Consider the following 22,775-nt stretch of genomic DNA (forward strand, 5'->3'; position numbering starts at 1 on the left):
TGTATAGCTGCAGGTTAGATTCTAGGACTAATTTCTACCATCAAAGAAGAGCAAAATTTTCAGGAAACTCTTAAGCAAAAAATGTAAACACTATTATCAGCACTGTCACATTTAATAACATATAGGGAAATACAGACATACACGCGTCAAGATAAAAATTATACAGTTGTACTTATTTCCACGTATTAACTGTTAGGTCACCTGGCATGTACGTGTGCTTGTATGTATCTAGCTATAGAGTCACACATGTACATGGAACGTGTGTGATACAATGTGCTTTTGGTACAGAAAATACACACATGCACATGTGACACGATTTTTTTTTTTCCAGAAAAAACATGTTTCCTAACACACATGGGCACAAACTATTAGAGAGAGACGACATGAGGTATACTCTCCAGATTAAAGATGTTTGCTTACTTATTGAAATATCTGAAGGACCCCCAAGGACTCCCTTATTATAAGCCTTGAATTTAAGCAGACACGAAGCCAGGCCAGGAGGCATGAGAAAACACACAGGTAACATTTTTGGGAGTTCTGTGTTGCACTGAGGTGTGACCCCACGGCCTAATTTCCTTTGAAAAATTCCTGACAGAACAGAAACAAATTGGCTCTCAATCAGAAAGCATTCAGAAGGTTCCACTGTGATTAGCCATCAGAATGCCAAAAGGCACTGAGAACACATAAATGCAGTAATATCGTATCTTCTTTTTACCACCACAGAGATAAATATCACTTTCAATGTTACCGGCCAAGTAGTTAGAAAGTATGAAAACCTCACTAATTGCCCGGATCTGGGTCAGGCACAACTGAGACTATTAGATTTTGTCTCATGCCTTAGAGAGTAAGCAAGCACAGTCCCCCGAGGCCACAGTAGGACCACCATGGAACAGGTCACCAGTGCCCCTGCTCAACCTAGTTTCAAGGATATTTGCAGAAGCCTCTTTATATGCACGTCTGTCATGAACTCAAACTACACCAAAACACTGAAACAAGCATCCTTTCATGTTGCAAAAACACACCCCTGATATTTATAAAAGTTTGTGAGGCAGATTTTTTTTTTTTTTGCCAAAGCAGCAGGAATGGTAAATAATAATCTTTTCTATAATACAAATACATAAACGAGATCAGAAGGTATGCCACATGCCTTTAACATGTCCTTCTGTTAAGGGGACCACCAGTGGTCTTACCCATCTTTCTTATTTCCAGGACTTTTACTCTCAATGACAGAACATGGGAACAGATTTTGAAGAGGAAAAAAAATGATTTCATTTTTCAAACTGAGTAAAAGCGGGGGGGAAAAAAAACCCTACGAAGAACATGATAAAATATGAGTTCATTTTACTGACACATAGCTTTTCTTTATGTCTATAAAACTTAGGTTTTATCTACAGACAAATATATGGATATATTAAGAAGAAGTATCAATTTTTTAACAGTATTAAATTCTTGTATTGTTCTTTTGTTACTGGAACAGGAAAAGAAACGTTACTGATAAGGAGAAAGCACTTTACTTGCTTTTCGGGAAATTAAAAAAAAAATTCCAGCGACCAAGAAAAGAATAATGAAGTGTAGGAAAACTAGGAAGTTGTCAGCCAGAAACAAAAAACACATCCACGATTTAAAGGAACATTCCAGTCTCTTACAAATTCACACAAATATTAATTCATCACATGTTAATTCCTTCCCTCTTCCAACTTTACAGGCACTACTTGTAGCTGTTACTTCCTCCCAAGGCAAAAAACACTTAGCAACAGAGACTGTAAATCAAACGCAGGAAGGTCATAGAAAGAATATATCCCCAGCTTTAGATCTACCAACAACCAATGTGAATAGAGAGCCTGAACCATTAAAAGAATGGTCTCATAGGTTTCAAAACTATTCAAATGCGCAGTACAGCACACTTTGTGGTCAGTATGAAGTAGGGAATGAGTCACATTTTATGTTCATTAGAATATTTCTTTTAAAAGCCCCAAATATTGAATTTTAGTGGTCTTAAACACCTTTCTTGAGAGAGTTATATATTCCACAAAGAAGATACAGGCATCAGTTCTAGGAATAAACACAATATGTCTATGAATCATAAAATAGCTTTTAAACTGGTTAAAATGAGCTTTGATTTATTTTTTCTTAGTATCTTCTAGAAGGCCTACCATACACAACCCTTTTCAGGGTGGGAAAGGCCACTGAGTCCTTACTACAGCCGCATTCTTGGGGCAGGATTCTTCCTGTATCACCACAAAAACAGCAGTGCAGCTGGGCCGGCCCTGGGCCCACGCTCCCCAGGTGTGGGGACACACTCAGGATGGGGCAGGACAAACTTCCAGGATCCTTGCTTCATACTAAAGAGCTTTCCTCCTTCTGGGCTGAGTTCCTTTCAGAGGAATTTCACAATTAGAAAGGATCAAAATGGAAATACTGGCTGAGGTAACACTCCAGTGTAATCAATCAATAAGGGTAAATAATTTAACATTCTGCCTAGATTATAGGAGCCGGTAGTAAAGAGAGAGAGAGGAGGTTGGGCTTCTCAGGTGGGAAGAAAACTGAAAGAACAGAACGGGGCCACTGAAGAAAAGAGACAAATTGGCAATCTTCGCTATTTTCACCTAAGCTTGGCTCCACTAACTTCCACTAAGAAGTGGGAGAAACCGTAGCTTTGACTCGGAGTTTACCTTTATGTGTGATGGCATGCATTCGGCCCTGTCTCCTTCCATTAATAGATTTCCTTGCTGGCTTAAAAATTAAAACGCTCTTTTTTCCAAAAACTTTTTTTTTTTTCCTGGAAGACCTCTTAATCAAGGTAGTATTAACTACGTAATACTGGCAAGCCTGGAAAAAGGTTAAAAACACATCGCCTCCCAGAGAATCCTTACCTATATTGATAGAATTAACGGACATTTGACATGATCACTTTTTGATGGACTGCAAATTAAAACCATCAAGCTTGCCTGCCTCGTCCAGGATCCCAGATTATGGTTTTGGAGCACTAATGACACTAAGTAATGAGGTTTTTCACGGCCTGAGTTTGGGAGTGACCACTCCTGGTGGCCCACATCCTCCAGGCGGTTGACGGAGACAGCCAGCCAGGGACAGGAGGACACAGAAGGTGCAGCTCCCACCCTTCTCAGAGGAAGGGGGCCGTGCTGCGGGGAGTGGTCAGGCTCCCTTTGCAGCAGCCCAGAAGGCCAGGATTCCAGATCCTTTGCTCGTGTCAGGGAAAACCCTTGTGGGGGCCAGGTTAGCAGGACACAGCTGGGCAGAGCAACGACTCAGCAGCTCTTCATGACAGAGCACCCGCCAAGCCCTGGGAATAACTGAAAGGTCACCTACAGCCAAGTCAGAAACCACAAATATGCAAGGGCCTGCTCAGGGTTACCCAGAAGTGGAGACGTTCACCTGCTAAAGGCCAAGATGGAAATGGAAACGTTCTAAGCTTGGCCCCCAAAGAACACCATTTATCTGTCTGAAAGCACCAGGGTTTTTTTTTGTCCTTTAATAGTAAGTGGGTTTTCAAAAATATATACTAACAACACAGTATTTAAACTTGAAACAAGCATCCGCTTGTAGCAAAAACTGTTCACCTACAACTCCCAGTACTCCCATCCTAACCCAGGAGCAGGAACAAGGAGAGGACAGACGGACGTCTGGGCTGTACACAGCTTGGAATCACACAGAATGAGTTAAAGCAAAGGAGGGGTGGGGGAAACATGGTAAGTGGTACAGAGCATTATTGCCTATTTACTTGTAACTGCACAGAAAGCATCATTCCAAGGGTCAGATTGAAGATTTGGTTTTTTATACCACTTAAAAAAATTTTTTTTAATGTTTATTTATTTTTGAAGGAGAGGGAGACAGAGCACGAGCAGGGGAGGGGCAGAGAGAGAGGGAGACACAGAATCCGAAGCAGGCTCCAGGCTCTGAGCTGTCAGCACAGAGCCCGACACAGGGCTCGAACTCACAAACGGTGAGATCATGACCTGAGCCGAAGTCAGATGCTTACTCAACTGAGCCACCCAGGGGCCCCTATACCATTTATTGTAACACCACTGGGACTGAATAAAATGCTCCTCTACACAGACACAGACACGCACACTCCTCTCTTAAGCACTAGGATATAAAATATTTAATCAGGACTTTTTTTTTTTTTTTTTTTTGCCGGGCACAAGAAATCACAACAACCAGAAGGTCACTGTATGACTTCCAACAGTTAAAATGCAGGTATAATTATTCAAACAACTGCTCCTCTCCAACTGGTCTCATGCCAAGTTCCTTGAGTTTCCTGTTTTGATTTCGCAGACATTTGAAACTGGTTTCCGCCTTTTGGTAGTCCTTTTTCTCCCCCTTGTACCAGTTATCAAGACATCAAAACAACAATTTGTACCTATAACATAAAATTCTAAAATACTGATTTAGTTGTCAACCTAAATAGTCTACTACTTATGAAAATAAATAACGGTGTCTATGCTTTCTTTCCCTGTGGCATTGATGGAATTCAAAATCAAACACATATATTTAGATTTCAAAGTGACTTTATATACGTGCTCCAAAGAAGAAAAGATGTATCACATTATCAATTTTTGATTGTTTTTACAAAGAGAGGGGGACAGCAATACAGATTTAAAGCTGCATAAAAGCCTTACTGTCTAAATGAAAGACGCATCTTTAACGGCACTTGGACAGCTAAGGGAAAAATCAAAATCGTGGTAATGAGGACCCTCGTCCACCTGGAGGGGAAGGTTAAATGGCTTTTTCTACGTGGACAAGGGAAGGGCTAGTGTTTCCATATGTGATTAAGCACTGGTAACTGAATTCCTCGAAAATAATTTTTTAAACTATTTATAGGAGCTAAAGCAATCCATTCACAAGCATAACACTGGTTTCAGATAGAACTGCCCTAAGAAAAACAATCTGCAATGAGTAACTTTAATGAAGTGCGTGACTAACTTGAAAATTATGAATTGGTGGAAGTTGTGAAGTAGGGGAGACACCGTTCCTGCCATGCAGCGGGCTCGGCTTCCACAGAAGGACGAACCAGAGTCTGAGAGAATCCTTTTTTTTTTTTTTTTTTTTTTAAAAGTAGTTAAGCTCCTATACTCTATTAGTGAGGATTATATAACAGATTTGAAAGGCCAAGTACTTCCCAAAGGTTTTTTCCCTAAAATGTTCTATAACTAACCCCATGTCTATCCTTCTTTCAACCAAATACTTACAGTACTGACAAATTATAAGGACTTCATAAATTTAACTCTGCTAGATCACAATCTCACAGTGTACAGCAGTTATATTTGGGGGGAACATAAAATCTGACTTTCAGTACTGCTGAGCCTGTGAATTAATGATTTTACTGGATCATTTTTACTATAGTTAATACTATAGTAGAAAAGATTTGGGGATAATGACATTTAATACCATGAAGATTAATATAATTTATTTATATTTTTATTTATTTTTCAGAGAGAGAGAGAGAGAGATAAGAGTGTGAGCAGGGGAGGGGCAGAGAGAGAGGGAGGCACAGAATCCGAAGCAGGCTCCAGGCTCCAGCTGCCAGCACAGAGCCCGACATGGGGCTTGAACTCACAAACCGCGAGATCATGACCTGAGCCAAAGTCGGACGCTTAACCGACTGAGCCACCCAGATGCCCAGACTGATATAATTTTTTAAAGAAATACATACACCTAAGGTCTAAAATATATTTCTAATATACAGGTAAAGTTAGAGAAACAATAATTTTTATTAAAAACAACTTCCCCAGTGGTGCCTAGGTGGCTCAGTTGGGTAAGTGCCTGGCTCGTGGTTTTTGGCTCAGGTCATGATCTCATGGGTCATGGGACTGAGCCCCACATCAGGCTCTGTGCTGACAGTGCAGAGCCTGCTTGGGGTTCTCTCTTCCTCTCTCTCTGCCCCCCCCCCAACCCCCCTGCTGGAGCTCACGCACGTGCTTTCTCTCTCATTCTTTCTCAAAATAAATAAAGTTAAAAAATTTTTAAAAACAAAATGCAATTTCCTCAGCATCCAAGTCTTGGGATTCGTTTAGTTCCTCGTCACGTGATCCTATGTGCACACTAGGAAATGCCTCAGTTGGGTTTTAATTTCTTTTAATATTTACTTTGGAGAAAAGTTTTAATTTTCGTAATTATATAATAAGGCCATTACTGTGTATCCGTATTTGAAGTCAGGCTTTATAACATATGCTTTGTATTTAAACACATGCTCTGTGTTTAAAAGCAATGAAAGTAGTAGAAATCGCCAGTAAGCACAATGACGTTCTCTCAGATATGCCTCCCTCACAGGGAGGCAGATTCACACAAACCCTCTGGGACTCTGCTACTCAGAGTGTGGCAGCACGGCTCCTCCTGGGGGCTCACTGGGAAGTTCTTCCCAGCCCTAGTCCAGCCCCTGCAAGTCAAAATCACAGTGTGTCCATTAAGCTCTCTCAGGTCTAAGGCTCAGGAGATTCCTGCGCACGGGACGCCCATGCCTTGCCGTGGACCTCCAGCCCTTGTGGGAACATGGGTCAGGGCAGAGCTGGGTGCCTCTGTCGTCCTTACATTTTTATTATGGGATGGCAGCACATGCCCTGCTGCAGCTAACGTGTCTCCATCCAGCATGGCTCCAGCGGCCAGGGGGTCAAGAGGGAATTTGGTTGCACTACCTCAAAGATGGAACAAGTGTTAAACGACGCGCCCATCTCCGTTTGATCACGTTTCCTTGAGTGTTTTGGGGGGAGCATCATCCCCACTCCAGACACAAAAAGTCTGAGAATAAAGTTTTATGAATAAAAGTAGACAGTATCCAATTTCCTTCTAAATACTAATTAGCAAATATTACAGATGGCATCACAAGGTAGACTATCTGATGAGGCCTCACATAGCACTGGCTGTACTACAGGCTACAGACTGAGAAAAAGATAAGCACTTATTTCTTAAAATAAGTGTAAATGTAGCACTTACACTGGTGTGAAAAAAAAATAAGTGCAATGTAAAACACTAAAAATGGAATAATAAGCTCACATAATATTAACATTTCCTTAGGGAGGATTGAAACAGTAAACCTGGAGCACAGAATAATTTATAAAAATTAAGGCGCTGAAGCAACTGTTATCTAGGTTTTTAAAACCTGAAAGGAAAAAGTCCGTAAAACAGAAGTCATTTGTCTCTATGTAAAAATTAGTTAGCTTCAGGGGCGCCTGGGTGGTTCACAGGGGGTTAAGCATCTGACTCTCGATTGTGGCTCAGGTCATGATCTCACTATCCGTGAGATCAAGCCCTATGTTGGGCTCTGTGTGGACAGCGTGGAGCCTGCTTGGGATTCTCTCTCTCTCCCTCTCTCTCTGCCTCTCTCCAGCTTGCACATGTACTCGTGCACACATGCACTCTCTCTTTCAAAATAAATAAACTTAAAAAATAAATACATAAAAAGAAAAAAAAAACTACAGGTATCTAACTATATATACAAATCCTCTCATCTTCTTATCTTTAATTTCTGCCCAAGCACATGTATTTCATGCAATGTAAGTTTACAAAACAGGTAAATGCTTAAAAATATCATTGAAGACTTTTTTATTTATTTATTTTTTTTAAATTTTTTTTCAACGTTTATTTATTTTTGGGACAGAGAGAGACAGAGCATGAACGGGGGAGGGGCAGAGAGAGAGGGAGACACAGAAGCGGAAACAGGCTCCAGGCTCTGAGCCATCAGCCCAGAGCCCGACGCGGGGCTCGAACTCACGGACCGCGAGATCGTGACCTGGCTGAAGTCGGACGCTTAACCGACTGCGCCACCCAGGCGCCCCTGAAGACATTTTTAAAAGAAAAAAATAAAAAAAAAAAATCAAAAGTAAGCTCCTATAGGGTGTCTAAAACGTGATTTAATTTATGCATCTGCACCTTCAGGGTCATTTAGAAAATGGCCCATCAGATGCAAAACAAAGTCAAGCTGGGAATCTGAGGTGTAGTGATACAGCATGTGCTTAAGATACTTTGAGTTAATACATGAATGAAGAAAGAGAGCAGCTCTAAAATGAAAACAGCAGACGCAAAAGGTACTTGTAGACAATGAGGAGAGTGTTCTTCCAGACTGAAAGAGCCCGTGACTATCCACAGTGCTGCTTCTTTATTTTCCCATCCAATTGTCTACTCATCCTAGGGTCCTACCCTGGATGGCTCTAATCTCAAGGATGCACCTGACCAGCTTCTGCACTCCCAAACACTTTTAAAGCCTTTTTTGAACAAGAAAGTACAAATCCGTCAATCCATCAATTGTTAATAGTTAAAATGATATGTTCCCTTTTAACCTCCCACTATCATGGACACCAACAGTTGTGTTTAAGGTTAGCCGCCAGCAACGGTCCACAGGCTCCCTCTCCCTGTGATGGTGTTACACTTCCCGCACCACTATCGCTACAGAGGCCCTTTCATCTCCCTCTTGGTGTGCGAACATGGCCAGCCACTTTCGTCCTCCATCACACACATTATTGTCACATCAACCTCCGATCCTCACATCACTTCCATACTCAAGTCATTAACAGCACCGCGCTCTACAGGGGACGATGACACAATCCTTATCTCCAGGCTTCTGAGTTCTAGGCTCCTAAGTCCTATCTTCCCCTTGATCTCCAAAGACACCTCAAAGACAATAAAACAAACTCAATATCCACTGCATCCAACCTCCCCTACAGCTGCTCTGCCTGTAATCCATTCTAGTGGATATCACCACTCAACAGACCAACCCGCATGCCCCGTAAGCATCATATTCTGGCCATGACACCCCTGAAACATCTATCCTGACAATCACTCCTGCCTCCCCATCGGGCAGTCTTCCATTTCCTCATGCTCCAAAGTCAACCAGCCACTAAAGCCCACTGCCTTGACCACTCTAATTCCTCCCATCTGGACCCTTCTGCCCATCCTCCCCTTTCCATCTCCAAGGCTGCTCTTATATTCTCCCTTCCCTTCTGCTGAGCCACCCAACACATTTCTCCGAGTTGGACTCAGTCACCAATTACTCCACACAGTCCTCCTTGATTCATCCATTTTATGACTATCGAACAGTTCTTATTTATTTACTCAATACAATGGTGTCAAGTATCGCATGCCAATTTTTTACTCTCTTTTCTCTAAAATAACTTGTAGAAGAAAATAGTAAATACACCCACAAATTATAAACCGTTTAACATTGCCTCCAAGTGCTTTTAGCTAAACTAAAGGAGAAATTTCTTGAAACCCAAGTGTCTTCTCCCTTTTGTAAAATGTTCATTATGTGGCTCCAAATAGGAATAAATTTCACATAATCTATACTATTCCAGTAATCCACATGATGTGTGATACAACGATACCCAAAAAGTATATTTAAGAACACACTTATGCATCCCACACAGATATCACTTCAACTAGTCTCTGGCTGATGATAAATCCGCATGGACTGGGTTGATTTTAGTTTTCTCTAGAATCTCCCAACAAGGTTATACCTCCGTGTGAAAAGGACTGACTTCTCAGGGATGTAGATCTTTGCAGTCCTCCGTATACTTAGCATGGAACTACTTAATGAGGTAATTACATAAAAAATTTCTTAAGTGACAAATAGCTCTACTTGGGTAGAGCTTTGGGTTTTGTCCAAAACAAAACTCTGGAGTCTTCCTTAAATCTCCTGCTCCTAGTAAAGAGCACCACACCCTGCTTAAAAACCCAAATCTAAGGGTACTTTCTTGATTCCTCTTTCCCTCACGCCCTAGGCGTAACCCATCCACAAATCTAGTTCGAAATTGTATCTCAAATCCACCCATCCCTTTATCTCCGGCTCTGAAGTCTGAGCCACCATTACTTCTTCCCTGAATTACTAAAAGAACGCCCCCTACCTGTGACTGTTTCCACTCTTGTATCTTGCCACCTCCTTCCTACACGTCTCCACCAGATTCATTTTTTAAGCCACACAAATCAAGTTAGGTTACATCCAGTTCACGACCCTCTAACATAGCTTCCCTATGTCCTCATCACAAAAGCCACTCACCTGACCATCACTTACATCGTGTGATGTGGCCTCCACCCTCTGCCCCTCCCCCATGACATTCCAGTCTCACTGACCTTGCTGTTTCTTGTTACTCTTTCAACACGCCAAGCTGGCTCAGAACTTTCACACTCGCAGTTCCTTCTGAAGGGAAGGCTCTCCTGTCAGACCATCCATCCTAAATTTGATGCTCTCTTACATTCAGATTTCACTGCGAATGCTCTCCCTTCATGGGAAACTTCCCTGACCCCCATATCTGAAAGCAATTTTCTCAGTAATCCTAGTGATTCTCGAATCATCCTAATTATTGCTTTTCATAGCTCCTCTCACATTGTACGACATTCTCCATTCATTTTTGCATTTTCACGTCACCTCTCCCCTTCTGAACGTAAGCTCCATGACAGCTGTACCCCTGGCCACTAGAACTGTGCCCAGTACATAGTTGGCACTCAAATATTTGCTGGACGAATGAATATTCGAATGTTTTCCAGGGTGGTTTACATCCTTCTCTGAACTTGTTTTCATACTTCTGATTACTTTTCGATTTCATGACCACCCTAAATTATATTAATTTTTTAGAAAATAAAAGCCACTGACCCCAACGTGGAGACATATACAAACTTAAAGGCCCACCTTCTTCACTGTATCATGGAAATCTTTGGTATCCACTCTGACTGTAATTATTAAGCTCAGAGCGGCCCCTCCAGAAAACCCTTGCAGTACTGCTCTCACTAGTTTTGTCCCCTCCTCTGATGGTACAACAATTGAACTTTTGTGAAGCTCAGTACAGCGCAGACCAAACCAAGGATGAACAGTGAAGCATAGAATTATTATGCTTTATTATCAAGGTGATATGACCTGCAGGTCATTCCATTTATTAGACTTCCTTCTCCTTGAAGAAATACACAGGATTCTGGCAAACCATTCTGCACGGAGCCATGGATGGTTGTATCCTGTTGCCTCTAAATTCGTGACAAACTGATTTTATGGTGACTTGTTCATGTATTTTAGGAAAGGAAACATTTGGTAAAATCCAGGACCAACTCCTTCCCTTCAAATTTTTTTTTAAATTAAAAAAAATGTTTTATATTGTTTACTAATTTTTGAGAGAGAGAGAGAGACAGAGAGAGAGAGAGAGTGTGAGCGAGCATGAGATGGGGACAGGCAGAGGGGGGGACAGAGGATCTGGAGTGGCTCTGTGCTGACAGCCCCATGTGGGGCTCGAACTCACTAACTGTAAGAGCATGACCTGAGCTGAAGCCGGATGCTTAACCAACTGAGCCACCCAGGCGCCCCTCTTTCCCTTTTAAATGAATTAAGCAAAACATAGTAACTTTTTAATACCGAGAAATTGCCAGTATTCTTCATAAACCTATAAATATGATATTGAAATGCCCTGCAAGGACACCCACGCATTTTTTAAAGTGTTGATGTCATTATGTTTGGAACTCATGCTCAGAATTTACTCCCAAAGCATGGAAATGGAAGACCCGTGTTTTCTCATTACGTTCTGGCCAGAATACTATTCTTTCTTCCCCACCCCCAACACTGCACATGTAAGCTCTACAAAGTGCCCAGAAGAATGGGCCTAAAAAGAAGGCTTTAACCAGAACTAACTATTCATCTTCCCACAAGAGAACACCAAGAACCAAGTCTAAACTACCAGGTCACCCATCATTACTGGATTCTTATCTTCACTGGGCTCTGCAAAATTCATCCACGCCCTGCACAACCCTCCCTCCCAAATCCTTCTACCATGCCTTCTAGAACTCATGGGTCTGTCATCACCAGAGTCCCCTCTGCCATCATTGTCCCCTCACCTTTGTGTCTTAACTGAAACCTGGTACTCCCTGGCTACTCTGTCCCTTGACGTCCTCTCAAGTAGAGATGGCTTCATCTCCCACACTCCACAAACCTGAGGGTGGGGCCGGTGTCCCTTGTGTTCTCGCTGCCACTTTCGATCACTCTTCCTTTTCCCCTTTAAAAAATAAAACCTCGTGGGCATGAAGCACACGCGACGAGACTGCACGCCTGCTGCACAGAGTTGTGTCTTCCCCATTCGCCGCTCTGTCCTTCCCGACACAGGGGGCCCGTCTATCACAGCGACACTCTCCTGCGTGACCCTCCGGCTCTGGGCCCCTCTCTTCCTATCAAATGTACCGGGAAACTCCCACCCCTGGTCAAACCCAGCTCCCTCCACCCCCACTGCACCTGCACCGCGGCTGGAGGGGGCACACGACTGTTGGCGGGCTGCCCTGCAAATTTATAACCGCTAGCCTCAAGTAAGCTGTGGGCACTAGTGGGGACCCTAATCCGCTTCCCTGGTTAATGCACCTGCCCCTCTCTGAGATGAATTTACATTCTCCCTCTCCCCCTCCTCAGTATTTCACACCTCTTTTTCCCCTCAGAGTCAGAGGACGACCTTGCTGTCTGTACCGTCTCTGAGAAGACAAAACAATCATGCTCCTCTCTCCTCACTTTGCTCCTGCAAATCACGCGTTTTCTTACATTAACTGCTTTCTCACTTCTTACTAGATCGTTGTCATTAAACGTGCTGTCGTATCTGTCATAGATTTAAAGCCCCTCTGGACTCTACGTCTCCCTACAACAAACGCCCCATTCTCCAGTTCCACGTCGTCACAAACGTCTCAGAAGTCTCCCCACCTCCATAACCTGTACTATCATTCTTGTGGCATTGCAGGTTGGAAGCCTAGAATCATCTTCGTGCATTTTCATCCTTCCCCTGTCAGCAGATACTGTAGGTTCTTTCAGCAAAACGGTGCGTACCACCTCTTCCTTGCCGTTTCCCCACTAGCCCCCAGTCCAGTCTCTCGGCCCTGCGTCTCAGTAACTGAACCAGTTCTCCGGCGAGCCTCCGGACTGCAGTATCTCCCCTGCTAACCCCACCACCCCAGTCTGCCCATCACTGACTTCGCCAGGCTCTGCTCATAAAACTGCAGTGGTTTCTGATAGTTCCTATTACCAGGCTTAAGCTCCTTGTTTGAAGCTGCCGGTCCCAGGCCGCCTGGTTCCAGGCCACCTCCCCATCTTTATTTCCTATAACCTGTCAATATAAAACCTCGTTCTCTTAGACCAGCGTCCCACATGCCTTACATGAGGCATGCGGCCTCATTTCTAGGTTGCGTTCTTTTGTCCACATTGTTCTCCTTCCTAGAATCCATCACCATGCATGTTCTAAATCGTTCCGCCTCTACCTCCTCCACACCCTTCCCTGCAACTCCGGGCCACACTTCTCTGGCCCTAAACTGCTAGAAGTATTCCAAGTCTCCATTGCTATTAACGACTTAATTGGATACAGCAGTATTCCATCACTAATTCTTTCATATGCAATATAAACTTGAATATAGGTTGAGCTTTTTCCTTCAAACTTGTTTCTCAGAAAAGGGAAATCCCCTAATACTGACTTCTTATAAGATCTTGAATACTACAAGTGCTTTATTTTGAAAAACACAAAAGTAGAAGATACATTAACCTTAAATGACCTCAACCAATTCTTTTTTTTTTTTCCAACGTTTTTTTTTATTTTTTATTTTTGGGACAGAGAGAGACAAAGCATGAACGGGGGAGGGGCAGAGAGAGAGGGAGACACAGAATCAGAAACAGGCTCCAGGCTCTGAGCCATCAGCCCAGAGCCTGACGCGGGGCTCGAACTCCCGGACCGCGAGATCGTGACCTGGCTGAAGTCGGACGCTTAACCGACTGCGCCACCCAGGCGCCCCTCAACCAATTCTACTTTTGGATTACATAGAGGCCATCTGACAGAATCTGTTAACAACAACAACAACAACAAAAGGTAAAGAAATTTAATCAGCTACAGTAATTATTCCTGAGGGAATGCTCTCAAAATTGGAAAGTGCTAGATCTTGTAAACAGCCTATTTAGAATCACTTTAAAAATCAATGCCATTAATCTCCACACCGTAAAGATCATAAAATAATTATGATTTATGATTATAAAATAATTAAAAATGCAACTGTCCCAGTTTTATGTCAAAAGACACAGAGTTTTGAACAAAACTTCTTGTGCTAACTTAAATTCAAAATCTGCTACATCTCAAACAGTTTAGACAGCAGGGAAGAGAGTGTGCTGAAGAACAGGGTGTTATAGGACTTGGAAGGTAGCCCGAAAGAGGACAATGACAGTGACAGTGATGCATTTAAAACATTTGAGGAAACAAAACAAAACAAACAAAAAACAAAAAACCCAGCTTTGTGAAATGAAGAGTGGCAAGAATAATCTAAATTGCTGTATTACTTAATATAATGCGATTTTAAGTATGTCTAACTAGATATTTGACCACTAACTACGTCTATCTCCCTGAAAGTTTACGTACACTAAGATAGGCTAAATACTTTTTTTCCTGGAAGGCAGTGAGGTAGGGACAGGGGTGAGGGCAGAGCCACAAGACAATGAAAACAACTTAGGGAACATGCTGTCTAACGTGATGATGTAGATGAGAACACGTGACATGGTTACTCCTAGGCTTCTTACTGACCAACTGCGTGGAGCTCAGTTCTCCAATTCTCAAATTTAAGGGCCAGACTAAATGGTATCTACCTAAGACTCTCTGCAGTTCTAAAATTTTATTTCTATTGTTTCCTACTATAATCTCTTCTAATGATTCAGCAGTATTGGTAATTACAAAGAGAAATTTGTACTTCTGCTATTTTAGAGGCTATTGTAAATTTCTTATCCTCTATTATCATTTAATAGGAGTTGGAAACTTAACACAATTCAAAAACGTCAGTCCTGCTGTACTGCCCTCATGAGACCTCACAAATCCTTGGTATTCCAAACCACATTACCAATCTCTCCATCTTAGAATGACATCATGTTCATTCAGCTCTTTTCTTTCTTTTTCTCATTCAGCTCGTTTTTCCCCCCTCTAGAGGAACCTGGAGCTAGAAGAAAGTTCCATGCTGGTCTGGGGCAGGGCTGACACCCAAGCCCAGGCTTTACCCTTTGTTAATCCTGGTTGCAAGCCATGGCACCAAACTCTCTGGGCATGCCACCCATGATTACTGTAGTTAGGAATCATACTTCCAACTCTCCAACCCTTCGTCTAGGTTTTATGCAGCAATGTGCAAAAGTTATGGACTGTATTAGTATAGTTTTCTTGTTTGTTTTTTAATTTTTTTAATGTTTATTTATTTTTGAGAGAGAAAGAGAGAGAGAGCAAGCGAGAGAGAGAGAGAGAGAGAGAGAGCACGCGCACAAGTGGAGGAGGGGCAGAAAGAGAGGGGGAGACACAGATTCCGATGCAGGTTCCAGGCTCTGAGCTGTCAGCACAGAGCCGGACACGGGGCTCCAACTCAGGAGCCTTGAGATCACGACCTGAGCTGCAGTCAGATGCTCAACCAACTGAGCCATCCAGGCGCCCCTAATTTTCTTGTTATTTTAGTGTAATTTCTGACTTCATTTCACAGGTGAAGCACCCAATGACCCATCCACACCGATGTTCAACGTAAGTGTTCAACCATCACCGTGCAATCCTCCCGTCTCTGCTAAAGAGATACACATTCTTGCCAGATGAGCTGCGTTTCTAATTAGCACCCTCCTCATGGAACATCACGCTATGGTAAATCAAGCCGAATGGACCTGGTGACGACAGATGCCAATCTCAAGCACACCACTCGTGAAATCATCCATTACGCAGAGGTGACCCAGGCAAGCTGGCACGGACCGCCCTGCTCATGCGACGACAGCACTACCCCATTCCACGGCATCCAGGAACACAAATGCACGTGTGCACACAACACACACATCATCACATCAGCACCCAGTCAACTTTCTGCATTCTGTTTGCGGTTCTAAAAGCTACCAACCTCTGCAAGTGTGTCTCTGCCTCTTCAAGCTCAAACACCACCACCACTCGGAGTCACACGGTGCTAGGCCTCACAGTTGTAAAAAATCAGTACTTACCTTCAATCCTCTTCAAAGCTGAAAGGCACATATCCTTCCTCAGAAACTCAAAGGGATTGTTGCAGGTTCGAATGGTGTCACATTCGCATTTCCCATTGATTATATTGCAGCCAGACACGAGGTTTTCGTTGCAGGGTTCAAAACCAAGCAGTTGGTCATCGTCCCAGTTCTCATCTGTAAAACAACGAACAGCCACATAATATTTGCTTGCAGCTTCATTCAAAGGCCTGTTTGAGAGCAATAATGTGCAAAGATGTCAAGATTAACACCTGATATTGACACCTCAATTTATGAAAAGCGATTTGGCTGCAATTTGACAAACGAATGAAACCCAATATCCTAGTAAGCGAGAAAAAGGAAATACAGCCACACGTGTAGACATTAAATAGCCAGTGTTTTGGGATCAAAAACTGCCACCTCTCTTATGTGTTATTTTAAACAAAGATTCCTGGATTTTCCTACTTTCAACAAAATCACAGGAGTCACATTTGTCAATCTACAAAATGAATAAATCTACACACAATTTTTTTTTACTCCATCTGGTAGAGACTAGCTATAGGTTTAAAACAGCTCTGCAACTTAACACATCAAGACAGCTAATAACCATAAAAACGAAGACCACCAAAAGAATCGAGAACGGATACCACGGTGGATATTTCTCCAACGCATTTCAGTTCGGATGCTCATGTCCACCAATGCCCAAAACCAAAGCCAGGGCCACAGTTTAGTGAAAGGCTAGGCTAAGATCAAATCAGTATCCTGGTCATGGAATGGAGTCAAGTATAAGAAACAAAGGAGATCTCGGACCTACTTTCATGGGATTCAGCTCAGACAAATGAAACAAGCATGACAGAATCACAGGCTGACTCAATCTTTAATGCTACTCTTCATAGTTCAAACACCTCTTCTAGGAAACCAGACTCTATGAATCTCTGGGACATTTTATCAGTTTCCCCCCCTTAACATTATCTTCAATAGATGCTTTATCGTGCCTTGACCGGGTACTAACTGTTAAAGAGTAAACATGTTTCTGATAACCATATCTGGAGTGAATTTTTAAAAGTGTTTGAATTTAAGATACCTTAAATATGTTGCAAACTACGGCAGGTATAAAGCCATCTTCCGAAAGTGTTTTCCTAGAAGACAGTGTAAACAAATGGCTATAAGTTTTTTACAGCTAAATTTTACTTCTGGTGACATCATTAACTCATTGCATAAGTTAGGCAAAAGGCAGTTCTCCCTCACTGAAATAATCTTCCTGTCAATGAGTCTTTAGAAAGGCATCATTTACAACATAAAGAGCTTCATGGCAATTCTTTGAAAACAGAAAATAGAAAACCTCCTCTCTTCTGATTTCAGATCAGGCTCACTTATTTGATCCACGTCTCAACTCTTAGTAAAAACGATTTTAGAAGTTTCAACAAAAACACCACTTATCTGTTTTAAAATCTGTTTTCCTGTTTAGCCTGTATTTGCATTTAGAAATAACGTGTAAACACACAAAGGTGCATTCCTATCTTCGAGACAACAGTAAAATTACTAAATTGCCCTGAAAGGAAAATCAGAAAAGAACACAATGAGACAACACGGAAACGTAGGTGATAATTTAGTCTTCGGCTACAGTCTAGAATACGTGGCAGCTGAACATGCTATTAGTACCACTCCCCTAATCTAGTTCAGTGACATTTGTCATGAAGACATTTTGGGGACTTTATATTCACATTTGTAACTCCAAGTTAGTTCAACCCTAGGAACTTAAAAACTTATAAGAAATCAAGTAACATCTGACCCACTAGAAAACTACCTCTTCTCTTCTATCTCTCCTTTATTTCTATTTCTCTTTTCCCCCATCATATTCTAAAAAGACATTTTTATTCCTTTTTTTATAAATATGTACACAGTTTATCTATCACCAAATTGAGTGGATTCCAATTTTCCCCCACAGTAAACCCCCCTTTCCTCCATTAGAACTAGAATTCCCTGAAGACATCATTGTCCTAAAAGGACTGCAACATCCTCTCTCACCTGTCTCCCAGCCACCATCCTCTTGTCCCTCCATGGCCCCATTCCTCACACCATCACCCCAGTCATCGCCCTCAAAATACAAACCTGCCCCGTGGTTCTCTCTTGCCAACAAGGAAAAGCCCAAACTTCTTATTGCAGAATAAAAGGTTCTTCATCGTACGGCTTCTACTTCTACAGACTTCTCTTTCACCAAGCCCTCACATACTCCAATGCCCTAGGCACACTGCAGTTCTCACTACAAACCCTTCATCACTGCTTCCACACCTTTGCTCATGGAGTATCATCTGCCTAGAACCCTTCCTTTCCCTTCCGCCCATAACTCCTATTCATCCTTGAACACCCAGTTCAAACATCATCTTTTTGGAGAAGTCTTCTCCATGCTTCCTCAGGCATGTGCGCCGACCTCTGGTCCCCTATGACGATGGCTTTATGTAAGTCAAACTTCCCCACTAGGTAAGAGTCCTTGTGTGTAGAAGTCAGATCTCATCCAACTTTGAATCCCCTTGGCCCCAGAACTTAATACAGTGTTCAATAACTGTATATATAGTACTGTAACGTATATGTGTGTGCATGCGCACGCGCGCGCACACACACACACACACACTATACTATACTATAAATCCAGTCACGTATTTCATGTCATTGGTCTGGTCAATGTTATGCTCCATGTGTTTTCGAGGAAGACCATTTTCCCTGAATGTGGAATCACAATTAAAAAACGGCCGTTGACACTCTTCCTGGCTCCTTACAGATTCCTGCTTTGTTCCCAGGAGAAGCCTGTCGGCAGCAGCAAGAGCCTGCTCGTGAGTGTGCAGAGGGAAACCTGACCATCTCCTCAAAAATGTTAGGCCACCATGTCCAGTTAGGAAGCACTGGACTCTGAACCCCAAGATGTCTTATATACCGTTATTTTCTTTTCTGAGGAAAGTTTTTCAATTCTATGCCCCCGCTCTAATCAATACTTTTTCTTTCTTCTTGGCAAATAGTTCCCTTAGCAACCACTGCTTTATAGGATCAAGTACAACATGCTTTGGAGACAAAGACTTTTATGTTTTTCTATTACGGGACATCATACTTTAAAATAATTTAAAGGCCAATCAACAGGGATTCAAAGCAAAGATTTAGTGAGGTTTGATTATAGAAATCAAATCTGGGCCCAAGAGCTCTTCTGACAGTGCCTGGCAAATTTGATGTTTTTAAATCTCTCTTATGTACATCCACATATATGACCCAAGGATCAAGGCTCTAATTCTCTGATTCCTGATTTCTCCTTGGACCGGTCAGCAGGTGAAAAAAAGAAGTTAAAAACAGGAGTACTGCCCTTTAAATATTTATTTCAAGTAGTTTTTTTTTTTTTTCTTTTTTCTGGGTACTCTCCAGGTGACAAGATAGCCTCCTAGCCTGAAAAGATCACTGAGATACCTCTGCAAATGTATCTTTTAGTTTGTAACTCCTGCAAATTACCAAATCAGGATGTTGAATTATTTTTCTAAATAGGAGAGAAATCTAATGATTTTACGTATGAATTAAAATTCATGCATGTTCAAATATGTCCAAATACATTAAGTACTGCAGCGAAGAGACAGGTACATATAACTGCTAATGGGACATCTCCACTTGGATGCTTAAAGACATCTCAAAATATGATGCTTTACTTCGAGACAACCACTGTATTTCAGGTATTTCTGAAACAGAATTACTTCACGCACTTGTCCCATTTCACCCCCTAGAACAGTAACATGATACGTAAGAAGACGTGTAATGAGTGGCAGGGACATACGTACATGGTGTCACGTTAAGATGTCAGCAGCCTGATTTGCCTTTGCAAATGCTGTCACACAAAATAAAGGCAATATTTTTATACTGCTATGAAAACAGTTTGGACCTCATGTATTACCTGAAAAGGTCTTGGGATCGCCCAGGGGTTGCTGTCTAAAGAGCATGTCTTGCTGATAACACCTGGGCCAAGACAGCATAGGCTCCAAGTCTGAGAGAGAACAAAGGACGTCGGGTACCTCTTCTCCTGACGGTTACGCTAAACCATAAACAGACATACCCCTTTAGTGGGATTTAGCCATTATGTAATTGGGAAAAAGGAAAACGAAGTCAATAAAATGCAAAAGTTGCATGGACTCATACCTGATTGTTTTCAGCACATAAATGCTATGAAAAGACCAAGAGCAAGTTTTCTCACAACGAAAGGAAAAGTCTTAGCAATAATGAACACCTTAAGAAAAGGCTGATGATCTTGTTTAAATTTCTTTTTTTGGTACAAGAAATGACTGCTCTAGTGGCTGAACTTTCCATGACATTAAACTACGCAGGCAGGTTACAAATGCAAATGAAAAAACTAGAGACATTTCCCCTGTATTTAAATATCATGATGAAGAAACTACCCTTGGATCTTAGGTTTAATTCTGATCAACCTGGTCTCTATTGGAAGTGACTGTCTGCAAGGTCCCAGGCCCTGAAGGAAGCAGGAGGAGCCTGGGAGTATGTAGGGCTGCAAGCAAAGGGTGGGCTGTCCGGGCTCCAGGTACAAATGCTATGGGGGGCTTACCTGTGTCAGTATTTTTACTTGGACTCTCATTGTCTGTATTTATCTTCTCTGTACACAGTTCCATAGGTTTTGACTGACCCGCCCTTAACCCGATCTTTCCGAACATCCCTCTCGTTTTTAGTGTAGTAAATGATTTTGCAGAATGTGTTTTTTAAGAGTGCACACATGGTGCCAAAGCAAAAACACCTGTCCTTCCAACAGCCACATTCAGTCTTGTCTTGGATTGGTTCTTTCTATTCCACAAATCATCTTCTAGGATTCTTGATGATGCTTGAAATTCCCTCCTTCCACATTTGACGTAAAACATTTTGGGGCGCCTGAGTGGCTCAGTTGGTTAAGCATCCGACTTCGGCTCCGGCCATGATCTCATAGTTCGTGGGTTTGAGCTCCGCATCAGGCTCTGTGCTCACAGCTCAGAGCCTAGAGCCTGGAGCCTGCTTTGGATTCTGTGATTCTGTGTCTCCCTCTCTCTCTGCCCCTCTCCCACTCATGCTTGCACTCTCTCTCTCCCTCTCAAAAATAAACATTAAAAAATAAATTAAAAAAAAAAAGATTTTTAAATGCAAGGGCTAGTTAGGAGTTTCAATCCTGAGGGTAGGAAAGAGGGCATTGGGGAAGAGGATGTGGAAAACATCCAGAGTATGGAGACATCCAACTTCACATCTGGGAAACAGCAGGTCCAGGAGCTCTAGGAACCAGCCATGGCAACCCTGGCCTGACTAATCCTGGATCCCACCTCTCTGCCCTTCAAAATATCTTTCCATCTGCGTGCTGGTGTCTGAAATTCCACTAATACGGAATAAAATGCTTCAGGTGTGACTGCATTTACTGGACACAGTACTGTGTGTTCACCTAAAATCTCTGACTTCCTGAAGGCAGAGGCATTTGTATATTCAAAGCCTTACCTTTTCTACCTTGTATCAGCTTAGGTTAATGGAGTTTACTCCAAACCAAGATATAGCTGCACCCCATTATGTGGCAATCCACTTACCAGAAATATGCTATACCAGATATTAAAAGGCGAGAAACAAACTCACAGTACACACTCAGAAGCTCACAGTAATGGAATTCTGTTGGCAGAGGAGAAGCTTCTGGGAATATATATCAAATTAATTCTCCAGCTGTTCACATATCCCTGTGGCTACAGTAAGATGCAAATAGCTAATACTGGCATCTCTTTCCATGCCAGCCTAGAAACTCCAGTGTACTGTAAAATTGCTGCTCTTAACTCCCCCAGCTCTGGGCTGGCTGTTATCAGGCATTCAGTTCTGCTCAAGGAGGAATCTAATGCAGTGAGTTTTCATTCTCTCTGCTTCAAGCTTAAGGCGGATGTCCCAAAAGTCAGTGCTTCCCTCTCCCTCTCTTCCTGGTGCTGTAATCAGCACAAAGCAGGAAGGGCAAAATTATGGTTATCGGTAGAAATGATTCATGTCGCAAAAATCTGTTTTACAGGCATTTCCACAAAGTGAAACCATGTTAGGCACATGTAACTGTATACCAGAGTGGACAAACCCGAGATCTAAAACAATGGAAATACTAAATTACGCTCACAAACATTTTTGGAAGACTAGCTTCTTAAACTGATGCAAATCTCTAAATATAGAGCAAACAAACATGACCACTGATTCATATTATGTCCAAGTGAGGAATTCTCTGAAAAACGAACAGGATCCAATTTACAAAGTTAATTTATGATAAGTGTATGTTCCACTGCTGTAATTTTTGTCAGACACCTTACAATAACAAAAGAGGACCAGAGATGAACTACAGAATGCAAATTCATCCATCTATCCATCCATCCATCCATCCATCCACCAATTATTCGTTCCTCAAACAGATAATGGCATCTATTACACACCAAGAACTAGGCAAGGGGCTATGGATCCAAGATGCTAGGAAGCAGGAGTTTACAGTACAATTTTCTACCATTTCAACCAAAATCATACTAAGCGTATGAATAAAATAATAATTTCCTTTTTGATAGCAGGAAGCTACTAGGAAGAGAGAGAAGCTTAAGAGAAGAAGTGTCTCTAGAAGCAAAGAATTCGTGCAACAAGAAGGCAGCAGAGCCTAGGACTACAGAATGCAGTTCCCCTATTTCACAATTCTGCCTAAATTAGGAACTGTCTGAAATTGCATATAGAAAAACAGACAGCCCAGACATCTGTTCTCCTCATGGAGACTGCCTGACCCAGGAGACCACAGCCCTAGCTCTGTTGTTAGTTTGCAAAGAAACCCTGAACA

General features: G+C 42.2%; 1 protein-coding gene across 7 annotated transcripts in view; it reads right to left on the bottom strand.

Annotated features, from left to right (window-relative positions):
• Window positions 1-22,775, bottom strand: part of CRIM1 (cysteine rich transmembrane BMP regulator 1) — a 191,746-nt gene that overhangs the window by 135,254 nt on the left and 33,717 nt on the right. For all 7 annotated transcript variants that reach the window (XM_045447166.1, XM_045447164.1, XM_045447160.1 and 4 more), the window contains exon 2: window positions 15,947-16,120. In XM_045447166.1, coding sequence (XP_045303122.1) covers window positions 15,947-16,120 — 174 coding nt within the window. The remainder of the gene's footprint in view (window positions 1-15,946; window positions 16,121-22,775) is intronic.

This window comes from Leopardus geoffroyi, chromosome A3 (assembly GCF_018350155.1).
Source record: "Leopardus geoffroyi isolate Oge1 chromosome A3, O.geoffroyi_Oge1_pat1.0, whole genome shotgun sequence".
Lineage (NCBI taxonomy): Eukaryota > Metazoa > Chordata > Mammalia > Carnivora > Felidae > Leopardus > Leopardus geoffroyi.